Genomic DNA, 15,572 nt, shown 5'->3' with positions numbered 1-15,572 from the left:
CCCTGGCCTGCACCCACACCCTCACCTCCACTGTGCTCAGCCCCATCCACCAATGTCTCTCAGCGCACCGTCCAGCCGTCGCTAGCGCAAGTACGCCGCCACGCACCCGCACGCTCAAGCGTTAAACGTGCACATAGCCAAATTTATCAGCCTGGAGATGCTGCCGTATAGGGTTGTGGAAACGGAGGCTTTCAAAGGTATGATGGCGGCGGCGGCGGCCCCGCGCTACTCAGTTCCCAGTCGCCACTACTTTTCCCGATGTGCCGTTCCAGCCCTGCACGACCACGTCTTCCGCAACATTGTACGCGCCCTCACCAACGCGGTTACTGGCAAGGTCCACTTAACAACGGACACGTGGACAAGCACAGGCGGGCAGGGCCACTATATCTCGCTGACGGCACATTGGGTGAATTTAGTGGAGGCTGGGACCAAGTCAGAGCCTGGGACCGCTCACGTCCTACCCACCCCCAGAATTGCGGGCCCCAGCTCGGTGGTGGTATCTGCGGCGGTGTATGCTTTCTCCACTCAACCACCCTCCTCCTCCTCCACCTCCTCCTACGCAACCTCTGTCTCACAATCAAGATGTGTCAGCAGCAGCAGCACGACGCCAGCAGTCGGTGTCGCGCGTCGTGGCAGCACAGCGGTGGGCAAGCGTCAGCAGGCCGTGCTGAAACTACTCAGCTTAGGAGATAAGAGGCACACGGCCCATGAACTGCTGCAGGGTCTGACAGAGCAGACCGACCGCTGGCTTGCGCCGCTGAGCCTCCAACTGGGCATGGTCGTGTGTGACAATGGCCGTAACCTGGTGGCGGCTCTGCAGCTCGGCAGCCTCACCCACGTGCCATGCCTGGCCCATGTCTTTAATTTGGTGGTTCAGCGCTTTCTGAAAAGCTACCCACGCTTGTCAGACCTGCTCGGAAAGGTGCGCCAGCTCTGCGCACATTTCCGCAAGTCCCACACGGACGCTGCCACCCTGCGCACCCTGCAACATCGGTTTCATCTGCCAGTGCACCGACTGCTGTGCGACGTGCCCACACGGTGGAACTCTACGCTCCACATGTTGGGCTCTATGAGCAGCGTAGAGCTATAGTGGAATACCAACTCCAACATGGGCGGCGCAGTGGGAGTCAGCCTCCTCAATTCTTTACAGAAGAGTGGGCCTGGTTGGCAGACATCTGCCAGGTCCTTGGAAACTCTGAGGAGTCTACCCAGATGGTGAGCGGCGATGCTGCAATCATTAGCGTCACCATTCCTCTGCTATGCCTCTTGAGAAGTTCCCTGCAAAGCATAAAGGCAGACGCTTTGCGCTCGGAAACAGAGGCGGGGGAAGACAGTATGTCGCTGGATAGTCAGAGCACCCTCCTGTCTATATCTCAGCGCGTTGAGGAGGAGGAAGATGAGGAGGAGGGGGCAGAAACAGCTTGGCCCACTGCTGAGGGTACCCATGCTGCTTGCCTGTCATCCTTTCAGCGTGTATGGCCTGAGGAGGAGGAGGAGGATCCTGAAAGTGATCTTCCTAGTGAGGACAACCATGTGTTGCGTACAGGTACCCTGGCACACATGGCTGACTTCATGTTAGGATGCCTTTCTTGTGACCCTCGCGTTACACGCATTCTGGCCACTACGGATTACTGGGTGTACACACTGCTCGACCCACGGTATAAGGAGAACCTTTCCACTCTCATACCCGAAGAGGAAAGGGGTTCGAGAGTGATGCTATACCACAGGACCCTGGCGGACAAACTGATGGTAAAATTCCCATCCGACAGGCGCAGTTCCGAGGGCCAGGTAGCAGGGGAGGCGCAGAGATCAGGCAGCATGTACAGCACAGGCAGGGGAACACTCTCTAAGGCCTTTGACAGCTTTCTGGCTCCCCAGCAAGACTGTGTCACCGCTCCCCAGTCAAGGCTGAGTCGGCGGGAGCACTGTAAAAGGATGGTGAGGGAGTACGTAGCCGATCGCACGACCGTCCTCCGTGACGCCTCTGCCCCCTACAACTACTGGGTGTCGAAGCTGGACACGTGGCCTGAACTCGCGCTGTATGCCCTGGAGGTGCTTGCTTGTCCTGCGGCTAGCGTCTTGTCAGAGAGGGTGTTTAGTGCGGCTGGGGGAATCATCACAGATAAGCGTACCCGCCTGTCAACCGACAGTGCCGACAGGCTTACACTCATCAAGATGAACAAAGCCTGGATTTCCCCAGACTTCTCTTCTCCACCAGCGGACAGCAGCGATACCTAAACAATACGTAGGCTGCACCCGCGGATGGAAGCATTGTTCTCTATCACCATCAAAAATGTGGACCTTTTAGCTTCATCAATCTGTGTGTAATATTCATCCTTCTCCTCCTCCTGAAACCTGACGTAATCACGCCGAACGGGCAATTTTTCTTAGGCCCACAAGGCTCAGTCATATAATTTTTCTAAGCAATTTTTATACGTTTCAATGCTCATTAAAGCGTTGAAACTTGCACCTGAACCAATTTTTATTTTAACTGGGCTGCCTCCAGGCCTAGTTACAAATTAAGCCACATTAACCAAAGCGATTAATGGGTTTCACCTGCCCTCTTGGTTGGGCATGGGCAATTCTTCTGAGGTACATTAGTACTGTTGGTACACCAATTTTTTGGGGCCCTCGCCTACAGTGTAATCCATTTAATTTTTTGCCCACCTGCACAGTACTGAACAGCCACTATTTACACTGAACGATGGGCAATCGGCTCATCGTCCATTGTTTATGCAGCATGGATGAATAGCTGATCGCTCATCGTTCAGTGTAAATAGCGGCCGTTCAGTACTGAATGGCTGCTATGTTAAGTCAATGGAGAGGGGTGGGATGAGCGTGAGGAGAGAAATCTACTGCAGCCTTCCCGCCACCTGCTAGCCGCTTTGTGAGCGAGCCAGCACTACTAGCTGCCGTGCAGGAATATGAGAGTTAGGGCACACAGGAGTGACGATCGTCCTGTCTAAATGGACCCTTTGCCGAAAATGGCGTTTGCCTCCTCCTGTCTTAAAACTCGAAAATTAGTTTTTTTTATTTGAGAAATTAATCCACTGTATAAAAGACCAGTAAAACTAAGTTCTCAGATGTATGTGAAAGTATACACGATAACAAGTTTGCATTTTAAAAGATGACCTGAGGAACTTTTCGTTAATCTAGAACAAAGTATTTACCTAAAATGTCCTATGTTTTGCTAATGTGGGCCTAGGGATGTGGAGATGAACTAGTAAGTTGTTTTCTCCTTTCACTCAAGGTGTGTTAACTATTTGTGTTTTTACATTATAATAACCCATTAATCTTGTAATATTCTAATCCAGTTTGTTACTGTCCTTATTTGTGTTATTTTTGTGTTTAAGTGGAAATGTCAAAATAGAATCCCCGGATCCGTCCTCATCTTGGAGGTCTCTTATACCAGTGATTAAAGTGAATATCAGCACAGTAAGTATATAATGAAATAGCATAAAGTTTCTTCTAGTTTGCAACAACAAACCCCACAAAAGGTTTATCTGAAGTTTCTAAAATGTCATCTAACCACACATCTGAGAAATCATAAAAACAAGCTGGTGAACAGCTCATGGATTTCTATCTCCAGTCTTTTTATTTTATCTATTTGCCACCTGTGATTTAGACTCTCCTTTGACTCTCTTAGGACTCATGTCCATGACCGTGTTCTCACCACGTATTACGCATGCATTGCCTGGCTCCATGTGGTGAATGGAGTCAATGAAACTCAATGGGCTTTCATTGATCCATGCACACCGGCGTGTAGACACTGTGTATTGATATGCATGAGAAATCGATTGCAGCATGCTCTATTTCTCTGCGTACCATGCAGCGTGAGCCCTATACATTCATATAGGCAGCGTATGCAAGCGCTGTCCATACGCAATACATTACATAAATATGGGCAGCATTTTCATATGCAACCCCGCTATGAAACAGAGCAGGGAAGTTTAAAAAAATAAAATATCACCCTGCACATGTTCGTGTGCGTGCGATACTCGGGCATGCTCAGTGTACTTGCAGCCATATGTGGTCTCTACTGGCAGATCTGTTATTCTAAACATCAGTAAAACGCTACGGGGAGACCTATAGCGTTTTAGCGATCTGTTCGTGGACATTAGGCCTTACTTGGATGTATACCAGGAAGGCGAGCCAGCTGCGGGCGAGACCACGGGCATAAAACAAGATGGCAGTCACGGGTGGCTCCTCAATCTCTCCACAAAATGGCTGGGTTATGTGCGAGGTCGGTTTAACTGGATTTGGGACGAATGTCGAGGGGTTTTGACACGGGTGACGCCAGTACCTTTAGGTGGTGAACTCTTGACAGACGAGATGAAAATAATGGAGATGAGTCCACAGTCTTTCTGTTGCAAAACCGAGGCAGTGCCTGTAATAAAGGCCGGAGTGAGTCGGTGGCTGTAATGGAGACCAGGGGTGAGGCTGTGCTTTCTCTGGTATTTCAGTGTAAAAGGGGCTCGTAACACTCACTGTTGCTAGAGAAGGATCCCAACCTATTCTCCTCCACACTGCACTGGCATGGAGACATATTGTGCGTTTCCTTCCTTACGATTACGGCTCTCCTTCTCCTCAGACTTTCACTAACTTTCTCTGACAGAACGACTCACTGACTGACTTCGACTTTTCTTCTCCCGCTCTTTGCTCTGACTGACTTCCCGCTCAAACTACTCTGACTCAAAAACTGTTACTCCTCCCCATATCCCCACTTGCACTGCTCTCTTTTCCTGGCTTGGATTCCCTCTACCAATCAACGATCTGAGTGACAGAAACCAATCAGGAGACAGACGTTGCCAGGCGGCTTAGGACGTTGTCCGTGTTAAAAGGGGAAAATTGGGGTATTTCTGACAGACAACCCCAGAAAAGTCTCCTAAGGAGTACATGAACGGGAGTTTTTAAGAACTAGTGACTGTGTGACATCCTGTAGGACCTTCTGGGCTACACCAGCACCTGTATCACAGAGATTTATGGTGTCTTCATTTCTGGTGAATACTAGGATAAGTAGCATATGTGATCTCTGCACATCTTGTACTTATGTTTTTAGGAGGTGGCGTTCATCTCAGTCTCTGCTTGGATTTGGCTTGTAGCCAAAGACATCCCATTTTTTTATGCAGTGTTTTTTTTTCTTCTAACCATTACATTTAATGCAAAATTGCATAGAAGGTGCCCATGAGTGACAAGTGCTGGATGGTATTTTCACAAGTTCAAGATGTCTACTTACAGAAAATAAATTGATTTATTGGTGTAATATGTGTTTAGGTTTTTTTTTGGTATGTCAGATGTGAAAGTGGTTCCAGCACAGGTTTTTGGGGTAATGGGCATACATGTATGCCAGCAATGGGAGGTAATTTCCAAATTCTGACGTACATGTATGTCAGGGTCATCAATCAGGCACAGATGATGCCAAAATCCAAGGCTTTTTTAATTCTGTTCACAGCTATTTAAAGTTACGATGTTTTTAGAAGTGTTTCTGGCAGTTAAGGCCTCATGTCCACGGGGAAAATCAGATCCGCTGCAGATTCTACATGTAGAATCTGCAGCGGGTCCCTCCTGCCCCGCGGACATGAGCGCCGAAAATAGCAATTTAAAAGCATTTACCTTTCCGTAGCGGGCGGCGAAGATCAGCTGTTCCTCACGGCCGGATCTTCATTTTCGGCCGGCGGATGAATTCCTGACGCCGGCAGCACATCGCCGGCACGTCGTCGACGTGCCGCGCGCATGCGCCGGGCACATCCGCCGAGCCGAAGCAAGGGAGATGCAGCCGTGAGGAAGAGCAGAGCTTCGCGGCCCGCTGCGGGTGAGTAAATGCTTTAAATTCCTATTTTAGGTCTCCCGCGGATCCGGACGGCTTCCATAGGCTTCAATAGAAGCCCGCGGGAGCCGTCCCCGCGGGAGACCCGCATGAAAATGGAGCATGGTCCAGATTTTTTCATGCTCCATTTTTTTTTAAATCACTTTTATTGACGATCCGCGGGTATTTATGTACCCGCGGGTGGTCAATGCATCCCTATGGGGTGCGGATCCGCATGCGGGAGATCCGCTGCGGATTTTAAATGTCATTTTGCCCGTGGACATGAGCCCTAAAGGTGTAGCTTTATAAATGTTTACATCCTCCACTTGCTCTTTGTAAGTAGCGCTGAAGCAGGGAGGCTGTAGGGAAGTCACATGACCTGGATCACGCTGTGCAGTCCAACATACACGGCAAGATTAGTGAATACTGATTGCACCTTGTGCCCAGAGGTTAACAACAAATCACGTTTGTATTTTGGATGCTTGTTTAGTCATGCAATTACCTGTTTTTCATGCCTAGAAATACCTGGGTCTTCACCTGATACTTTTATATCAAATTAAATTGTGAAAAAGTGGAGTTTTGACTACATGAAAGCTCATAAATATTGATAACAAGAGGCCGTACTTTCCTTTCTCTAAGTAGAGGCTGCTGTTTGTGTTCTGCATTAATGGTACAGATGGACTATGATACTGGGGTGACCCTGGGCCTTTTGTTCTTGTGTTTGTACTGTAGGTGTCCAAATGTTCGAGCCTCAAAAATCATCACACCTTTATGGCATATTTAGTTAGTCACTCCAACAAAAACGCATTTTTTCTTCTCCGCCTCCCTCACCTGATTGGTGGACACCCCTGTATATTGCAGTTTCTTTCATGCACTGCAGCCTCCTGTCTGATGCCTTTTACTTTCACGTTATTCCCATAATGCATCAGTACAACATCACATGAAGATTCACATCTGCTGCAGAGAAAACACTGCCATTATATTCTGTATTTACCTAAATAAGCTACAGATCATAGGTCTACAGTCAGGAGAATGAACTGTGATCTCCTCTATTACTTTTTGATCATCCTCAGTAACTGATGGAAGTGTCTGTGTTCCCCTCTTGGTAGTTTCTGTGGTAGGCTCCATGTAATAGCATCACACAGACTGAGAAACTGACTAGGAACTGAGCACCTAACTTCCAATTAAATCTGAGGTTGTCAGCATTTAGATCACATGACTGCCTTAAAAAACTGGCCTTACTCCTAATCTGCCGTAGTAGTTGCCAATGCAAGAAGAGGTTTTACTGTGTGTGATAGATAGATATCTTGGCCGCAACTGATGGGCTGCAGCGTGTGGATGAAATTCTTGCAAATCTCGTCCTTTGCTGGCTAATCCTGGGATAAAAAGCCGCGGGCGCAATTTCTGTGCAGAAAGTCTACGCCCTGTGTGACCCCAGCCTTAGAACTCATGTATACAGAACAGGCAGTGTCAAACTATTACTAGGCTTACTAGTCAGCATAAAACTGCAGGATTCTATGATTTTTATTTATTTATTTTTTTTTAAATCTAGACCATGACATTGAAAATGAGGGGAAAAACCACCGAAAAAATCTTTAAAAATGTTTAAAGGGGTTGTCCCGCGGCAGCAAGTGGGTCTATACACTTCTGTATGGCCATATTAATGCACTTTGTAATGTACATTGTGCATTAATTATGAGCCATACAGAAGTTATCAAAAGTTTTTCACTTACCTGTTCCGTTGCTGGCGTCCTCGTCTCCATGGTTGCCGTCTAATTTTCGCCGTCTAATGGCCAAATTAGACGCGCTTGCGCAGTCCGAGACTTCTTATCTTCTCAATGGGGCTCCGTGTAGCTCCGCCCCGTCACGTGCCGATTCCAGCCAATCAGGAGGCTGGAATCGGCAATGGACCGCACAGAAGCCCTGCGGTCCACCGAGGGAGAAGATGCCGGCGGCCATCTTCAGCCGGTAAGTAAGAAGTCACCGGAGCGCAGGGATTCAGGTAAGCGCTGTGCGGATTTTTCTTTAGGTCCCTGCATCGGGTTTGTCTCGCGCCGAACGGGGGGGGAGGGGTTTGAAAAAAAAAAACCGTTTCGGCGCGGGACAACCCCTTTAACATAAAAACTCTATACAACAGGTAGTTTTCTGAATGCACACTGCCCTTAACTATAACTTCAGTTTACTTTTGTTTTGTTCATAATTCCAATTGCCCTTTAATAGTCTTATCTTTAAGCCTACAATATTTGTTTTATTTAGTGAGTGCATAAACATTGTAGATAGTGGGAAAGCACCACAATGCCTTAATGAATCTATCATTCACTTTTAATTGTAGGGGCGACTAGCGTTTGGAAATCACTATCAGCCTCAAACTCTGTGTGTAAATTTTGACGATGCTTTCCTCACTTACACAACGAAGCCGCCATCAAGTCACTTGGACCAGTTCATGCACATCCTGAAGGGCAAGTTGGAGAATGTAAGGGTGATGCTAGTTCCCAGCCCAAGATATGTCGGACTTCAAAATGATGAGTAAGTGTGTATGCAGTTTTTTTGTATTTATAAAAACCTTTTTTACCTTTTTTTTTTTATCTTTTACATGGCTTATAAAGTTTCCACTTGGTGTGTGCTTTAATCAGTTGTGCATGGTATAAAGCTACCAAACGCGTGCCTAATGCATTCCTGGAAGAGCACTCCTATCCTAATGAAACACGTTTTATAAATAGGCTTGCTGTCAATCATGAGTATTTTGCCTTTTTAATTTTATAATCAGCTTGGTTGTCCCTCACTGCTTAAGAGTCCCGGAACATGTGAGAAAAGATAAATAAAGCTGGAATTTGGGGCACTTGAAAATAGAGATACAATTTTTTTTTTTTTTTTGTAAGTAGGTCTTTACAGGACTCTGGAGAAAACCTGAATTAGCTTGTAATATTCCTCGTTCCTGTCAATCTGATGTAACTAAAAGCGGAGTATTTCTCTTCTCAAACGCCAGTATTTGTTCTCTCAACAGTGACTTTAAGAAAGGACAGGAAACTATTCTTCTAATCTGATAAATAAAGGGACATGTGGCTCATTTAAATTCTCTTGTCTGGCAGATCGGTTCTTTCCATAAATTTCTATCTTTGCTGTATTTTCCTTGTACTGGCTTGATGTTGCCTAGATACGTTCAATAAATGAAGGAACAGAGACGTTTTTGTTTCTTCCTCCTGAGAATAAATTTTATTAAAAGATGGTGTCATTCTCTTCTCTCTTCAGGATATGCTGCAGTGTGTACATGAGGTTTAACGCTATTTCTGCTTGTTATGACTTGTATCTTGCATTGTTCACCCTTTTTCCTATTTTCGGGCTGCACCTATTCGTCTTCTGATCTCTCTGAGATGGTAGAAGGAGTTTTAACTGTTTTGCTATGTTCTGTGCACTGTGCACAGAGAAAACCGTGGATTCTGCTCTGTAGTTCCCTGTACAACACACAGAGACCTAACATAAGCTTGGAGGAGACAGTACGCTTTCAGGACATCTATAACACCGTAAATCACTCACCAATTGGCTGTAAGCGTGTTGGTGTGTGAGCCTCTGCGAGACCTGCACAGAAATAGAACATGCTGCGATTTGTTTTCCGCGTGTATTTTCATGCGGACAAATCGTGTCTGTCTGCATTGGATTGCGTTTTGCAATGCAATCCTATGCAGGCAGGCACGGGCGGAAATTCTGCGGGAGATCCCACTGCGGAACTTCCGCCCATGTGCCTAGGGCCTTTCTCTTGTAAACTTCTATGGGCAGTACGAGTCATCAACCTGCTGAACTTTCTGTTTTTTGTTTGGTCAACTCTCTTTCTTGAAATGGGCATCACTTGACAATAATGTACAGTTAGTTAGAAGGAAGGTAGTCCGCCTAATAGCCAACACATTAGGGTATTTTTAAAGCACAAAAACTTTATTAACCTTAAATTAACTTAAAGTTTTGGCAGTTCTCAGATTATCTATGATAAAAGCACAAGTTGTTTGAAAAGTCAGTGAAAACTTTCTATTGTTTTGTCAAATTTAATGTGCACTACCACATGATTTTATGTCTGTGTGTGTTAGCCATTTAGAAAGCAGGATTTGCAGTTCCCTGCACAATTTATAAAACCCAGCACAGCAGAAAGGCTCCTCCCACCAGCTCTGAGAGAACTGAGAATAAGATGTGCACCCTGCATCGGACAAAATGGGGAAAAATACAGTATACAAGTCAAAAAATGGCCAGATATAGTGCTATTCCTACACAGGGCTTGTTTGTCTATTACCATGGAAAGATGGATAGGTATAGGAGCAGTACAGACAAAACATACAAGATGGCTTTAACTTACTGCCAGTACATCACAATCAGGACTAGAAAAGGACAATTCAAGTAAAATAGTTTTTAAATGGTTTTTCAAACTAAATAAAACAAAAACATTACTTTTTCTGATTTCCATCTACCAGAATGTCCCAGTCAAACTTCAGCTCTAGAGGCTTCCTCCTTTTTAATATCGTTAGTGTTACTGAAATGTCTACATCTTGTTGTTTTATCTTGTAAGGCCGCCTAGACTCATGGGAGAAGGATTTGTGGTCATGCAGTCTAATGATGTTGACATCTACTACTACATGGATGAGCCAGGTAATCTGCAGCAGGGGGCTAGAAATAGCTGGCAGACTGAAGCAATTAGCTCCATGGTTAATTCATTTCAAGGGCTGAATGTAATCTTTCTCTGTCAGATCCAATGTGTTCCACTGTTGTCTATGGTTAGCGTCAACCTAATGTTTGTGGTCATACAGCATCTTTTTTCCACTTGGTCAGTTTAACCTTTACAAATGTTGATGCATTTGATTCCTGCTGTATCATCAGGTCTTGTCAAATTCAATAAAAATTGTCGCATTTATTTATTTTTTTAAACTCTTTTTTTTTTTTTGTTAGAGATAAAAATGCCAAAACAAGCTTAGATAATGTTTGCCACATCCATATAATTTGGTGTGGGCCACCTCCTGTGAACTGCTACATAATCCTATAAACCAGGTGGTACCGGTCTAAACTTGGGTAGCATCAGTCCTAAAAACATCACCAGATCATTATCCGTTAGTGATATCGGAACAGTCCAGAGCAATCAATGGTATGGAGCCAGAGATAATATCTAGGTAGGAAATATTTAGCCATTCTGTCGGGGACTATAGTAGGGATGTTTCTAAATTCCGATGGATAGCGTTATGCATCAGGGAGGCTTTCGGAAGGTTCAAGTCTCTTCTCCAGTTTACAGCAAGGGGACACTTGAGGACTTCTGGACTCACTCGGTGCAGTTCAGCATTTGGAGGACTTGCTTGCCTGTATGCTAGGTGAATTGTTCATATACTGTTTTCCAGGGGCCCTGCATCTAGGTGCTGCGTAGTGGAGTAGCACGACTAGCGAGTTAATATGGTTGCTATGATTTAGCCAGCATGGACTACTGGTAAAGTCCTTGTCAAGGAGATCACATCAGAAGCTGCCTGTGGCCTGTAGAAAAGGGTAAACGGTTTAGAGATCAGACGTCTACCACGTGTCAGGGAAGGGCATTCATTTGACCTTCTTTAGAGAAGTTTTCTTTTGATGTGACCATTGTCCACATACAGGCATAAAAGTCACCAATTGTGACTTTCCTATGTGTAGTTCTAGTATTTCTGTAAAGGAAGCTGCCAGTTTTTTTTTTCTTCTTTCAAAGGACTTGTCCCTGAAGATTCTGGAGAAAATGTTGAGGATGAAAGCAATACAGAAGATTCAAAACTGCAAGATTTACCGCCTTGTTGGGGATTGGACATTGTCTGCGGAAAGGGAACCGATTTTAACTATGGCCCTTGGGCAGATAGACAGAGGTAGGGAATCTACCATCAGGACATGCTTGCAGGAAATGACAATGTAGGCTATGGACTATGTGCTTCAAATGTGGATCTCAGTGAATGTGTTTACATTGAAAATGGGTTTCTATGCTGAGGCTGGGTTTACGTGCTACGGTATCGTTATAGTCGGTGCTCAAAAACCAGTGTATTAAAACCTGCATTAAAAAATACTACCACCCTTTTGTTGAAAATAAAGACTACTGTAGTCACAGCAAAACCGTACTACAAATCACATGTATGTAGTAACATGGGTTTCTCACAACTGTATTTGTGGTATGATGGTGGTGAGACTTTCTGCTGTGCCACAGCCACTCAGTGTGAACTGAACCTATATGTTAAAATATCAATGTTGTGTTTTGCAGATACAGGGTGAATTCACACGAGTCTGTTTGTGTGTAAAATTATGCGCACAAAAACACGCGCCTATTAGAACCTTTGGTTTCCTATGGTGTGTTCACAGTCCGTATTTTACAGGCGCACAAATGCACGTACCTGCAAAACATAGGGCATGCGTGCACCATAGGTCCGTGGTGCGCCTTAATATTCCCCAGTGGGGAGTCCCCTTGTCACTGAACACTGTGACAGCACTGTCACATTGTTCAGTGGAAAGGGAACTCCCCACGGAGAGTAAAGAATCCCGTCACAGCTGTGACTGCTGTGGCAAAGGATTGCGATCTTCTCCCATTGCTTTCAATGGGACCGGCACTTCTGCAGTCCCTTTGAAAGCAATCGGCTGCTAGCAAGCCCTGCAGGGATTTTCGGGGAAGGGCTTTAAAAATAAGCCCTTCTCTGAAAATCATCCCTAGAATGTGTTAAAAATAAAGAAAAAATTATACTTGGCTCCCCTCAGCTGCCAGGGCTAGGCGGTCTTCTCCCTGCACTGCTCTGAAGCTCTTTCAGCAGGTGGGGATTTAAAATCCCTGCCTGCTGAAAGGGCTGTATCTGATTGGCTGAGCGCTCAGCCAATCACAGGCAGCTCTTAGCCATTCATTGAATGACAGCTGAGTGCTGCCTGTGATTGGTCACAGCACTCACCCCATCATAGGCAGTGCTTGGCCATTCATTGATTTCAGCAGCCGCGGCCCCATTGAAGGCAATGGACACGGACCTGCATTCACGTGTGTTTGTGCACGTATGTGGGTATGCGGTTTTGTGAGTGCCCATGTACGGCACACGCTAGTGTGACTGCACCCATAGTCAAATGACATAAATATAATTGTTTTATTCCTGCACACAAGATAGCAGAGCAAAGTTTATGAATTTTTCTTTTGAAAAAAGTATAGTGCTATGTAGTTTTATTTCTAACCACCATCCAAAAATAGGCTGTTTAGCAGGCAGATATGTCTCTTGATAAGGCAGTCGTTTATTTTAAGCTTCATCTTTTGGGATATGATTGTACTAAAACTGTTAGAACAATATTTTTAATTTCCTCCTCTTGCTTCCTCTGACAGGGAGTGTTTGTGGAAATTTTTTTTCCCACCAGATTATCAGGTCTTAAAAGTTTCTGATATTCCACAACCTGGAAAACCAAGACAAATACAGGCTTTTGAATTAAGAATGAACATAATCGCAAATGCCACTATAGACCTGCTTTTTACAAAAAATAAAGTAAGTGCCGGTGTCACATAATATTTAAAATGTATATGTTCTTACATTGACTGACCACCATTTTGCTCCCTTAAGAATATAATGTCTCGGTAACAGCCAACTGCCTAGAGCTATGGGACAGAATCACTAGCAAAGGTGACCTCTCCATCCGAGTAGTAGCACTGTTCCCCCTCTTTCAGGAATGAAGAAAACCAATTTCCTAGGCTGTCAGGAATCGGAGGATATAGGTTTCTGGGGCATAACCACCAGTTCTTCCCTAGCATCATTTGCTACAATTTAAGCAAGACACCCAGAGACACGAATCTCCTGGCTTGAGTACCTACAGCTATCCTCTTTCTTAAGGGCCACGTTGGGTATCTTTGTTACACCTGCCCCCGCCCTAAATTGAGGAAATGTTCCTCAAAAAGATCCCCTTCCTGCTCACTTTCTCTCAAAACTTGACAATATTTTGCTAGAATAGGTTACTCCCAGTTTGCCAGAACATGGGAGAGAAAGCTGTCCATTCCAATTTGGGTCTGCCTATAATCTACCATTAGCATGTGCGGCACGAGAGAAAAACTAGAAGTTACTCACCAGGTGGTACAAATGTCCTGACCTCATCCACTGTATTTATTCTGCGATACCGAACTCCTGCTGAGAGTGGATCTATGCTACACATATGGTGGGAGTGCCCCTTCACTTCAAAACTGTTGAGATACGGTCTTCCAGATATACGAGAAAGTCTCATGGGAATAAGTAGCTGTGATCCCCTAGTTGGCCCTACTATCCATCGTTCCGTGGTCCTTCTTTCAGATAAAGAGGGCTGCTTGGACACGTTCTGACAGCAGCAAGAACAGTGATCCCCCCGCCACTAGCGGAGCCTCCACCCCCCAACAGTATTGGAGTTCATTCATGACCGGAATTTCTTAGTGTATCGAGGAAATGGAAATGGAAAACTCTCCTAACCTAGAACTGGGTTCCTGGGGACTGTGGGTATCCTTCTAGGATGTTCCAGAGTTTCAGGCCATGCTAGGGTGAGGGGAGGAGACAAGACAACGCATACCACCTTGTGCCACCTTGATACCGCTACATGGAGGATGGAACTAGCACTGTTGTAATAAAGTGTAATGTGAAAGCTGAAAAATTGTAAGATATATATTTTTCGTAAATATACATAGTGACATAAAAACTCCAAGAATTAAAAACTGCAAAAAACAAAATAACCTTCAACCTAAATACTTGCTTTAAGCAATAGGTCATTTTCTGATGACTCATTCCCTCTAAGTATTACAGACTTTCTAATGAATGTTTTCAAAGGGAATGCCAAGTAGGCAAATTTCAAATACATCTTTACCCCTCTTATACCTAAGCCACCCTCACACACGTCAGCAAAGAGCCACGACTTGACTACTGTTTTCGGACGCAGGTTAGCGCACTGCATCATTGTGATGGATGATGAGGTGCGTTAAAAAGCTTGAAAACCTGGTAAAATAGAGCAGACAGTGCTCAAACATCCCGACATTAGAGCGCATGTCTGTGAGGCCCCGTTGAAACGGGAGTGTTATACCGCGGTGTTCAAAACGCTGCCATGATCATGGTAAAAAGTGCATGTGTGAGAGTGGCCTTAATGTTCTTGTTGTGATGAACATGCTTGCCCACAATTTTGCTGAAATTCTGGTGGTGTTAAGGACCCACCCCTCCCCCAATCCCTCCCAAAATAACTATTGTTGGGCAAAGACGAATATTTTTATCCCCTTCACCCATGACTGCATCTAGGAGAGAGAATATTCATCCTTAAGGACAGGAAAACTATAGAATAAAAAGGTGCAGCCTCTCTTCTATGCTTCAGTTGTTTCCTGTATTTGGTAGGGAGACCTACAGGCCATGATGCGCCAGGGGACAAAATAAGAGAATGATGGCCTGATTTCAGAGTTCTTACCTTTTTATACTTGAGTGGTGGTTGCTTACCTGGAACAGTAGCAGGCATTCCTGGCAGGGGGAGCAATGTAGACGGCATTACTGGTAGGTGGTGGTGTCCTGTTTTGGCTGTCGAGAAGCGCTGAGGAGTTGTGGTAGGACGACCGTGTGCCCTACAGATCCAGCCCTGGAAGTGGTCTCAGAGTGGGCACAAATTGGACCGCGTAGGACACTATGTTGTAAGGCCTCTTGAGACACAAGTACAATTCCTGTTACTTGCATTATAGAGAACACAAATGTAACTAGAGGAGACTTATTATATAATTATAGATCTATTTTTACATTTTTAAAATTTTTTTTGTGTTTTTTTCATTTATAAGAAGAAG

The 15,572-nt window shown here is 45.1% G+C and overlaps 1 protein-coding gene across 11 annotated transcripts in view; it reads left to right on the top strand.

The window, feature by feature from the left end:
• BLTP1 (bridge-like lipid transfer protein family member 1) overlaps positions 1–15,572 on the top strand; it is a 240,840-nt gene that overhangs the window by 34,123 nt on the left and 191,145 nt on the right. For all 11 annotated transcript variants that reach the window (XM_066573794.1, XM_066573788.1, XM_066573798.1 and 8 more), the window contains exons 7-11: positions 3,354–3,435; positions 8,139–8,332; positions 10,356–10,435; positions 11,508–11,658; positions 13,134–13,290. In XM_066573794.1, coding sequence (XP_066429891.1) covers positions 3,354–3,435; positions 8,139–8,332; positions 10,356–10,435; positions 11,508–11,658; positions 13,134–13,290 — 664 coding nt within the window. The remainder of the gene's footprint in view (positions 1–3,353; positions 3,436–8,138; positions 8,333–10,355; positions 10,436–11,507; positions 11,659–13,133; positions 13,291–15,572) is intronic.

The sequence above is a fragment of the Eleutherodactylus coqui genome, chromosome 7, assembly GCF_035609145.1.
Source record: "Eleutherodactylus coqui strain aEleCoq1 chromosome 7, aEleCoq1.hap1, whole genome shotgun sequence".
Taxonomy (NCBI): domain Eukaryota; kingdom Metazoa; phylum Chordata; class Amphibia; order Anura; family Eleutherodactylidae; genus Eleutherodactylus; species Eleutherodactylus coqui.
This window is presented reverse-complemented; position numbering and strand designations above follow the sequence as displayed.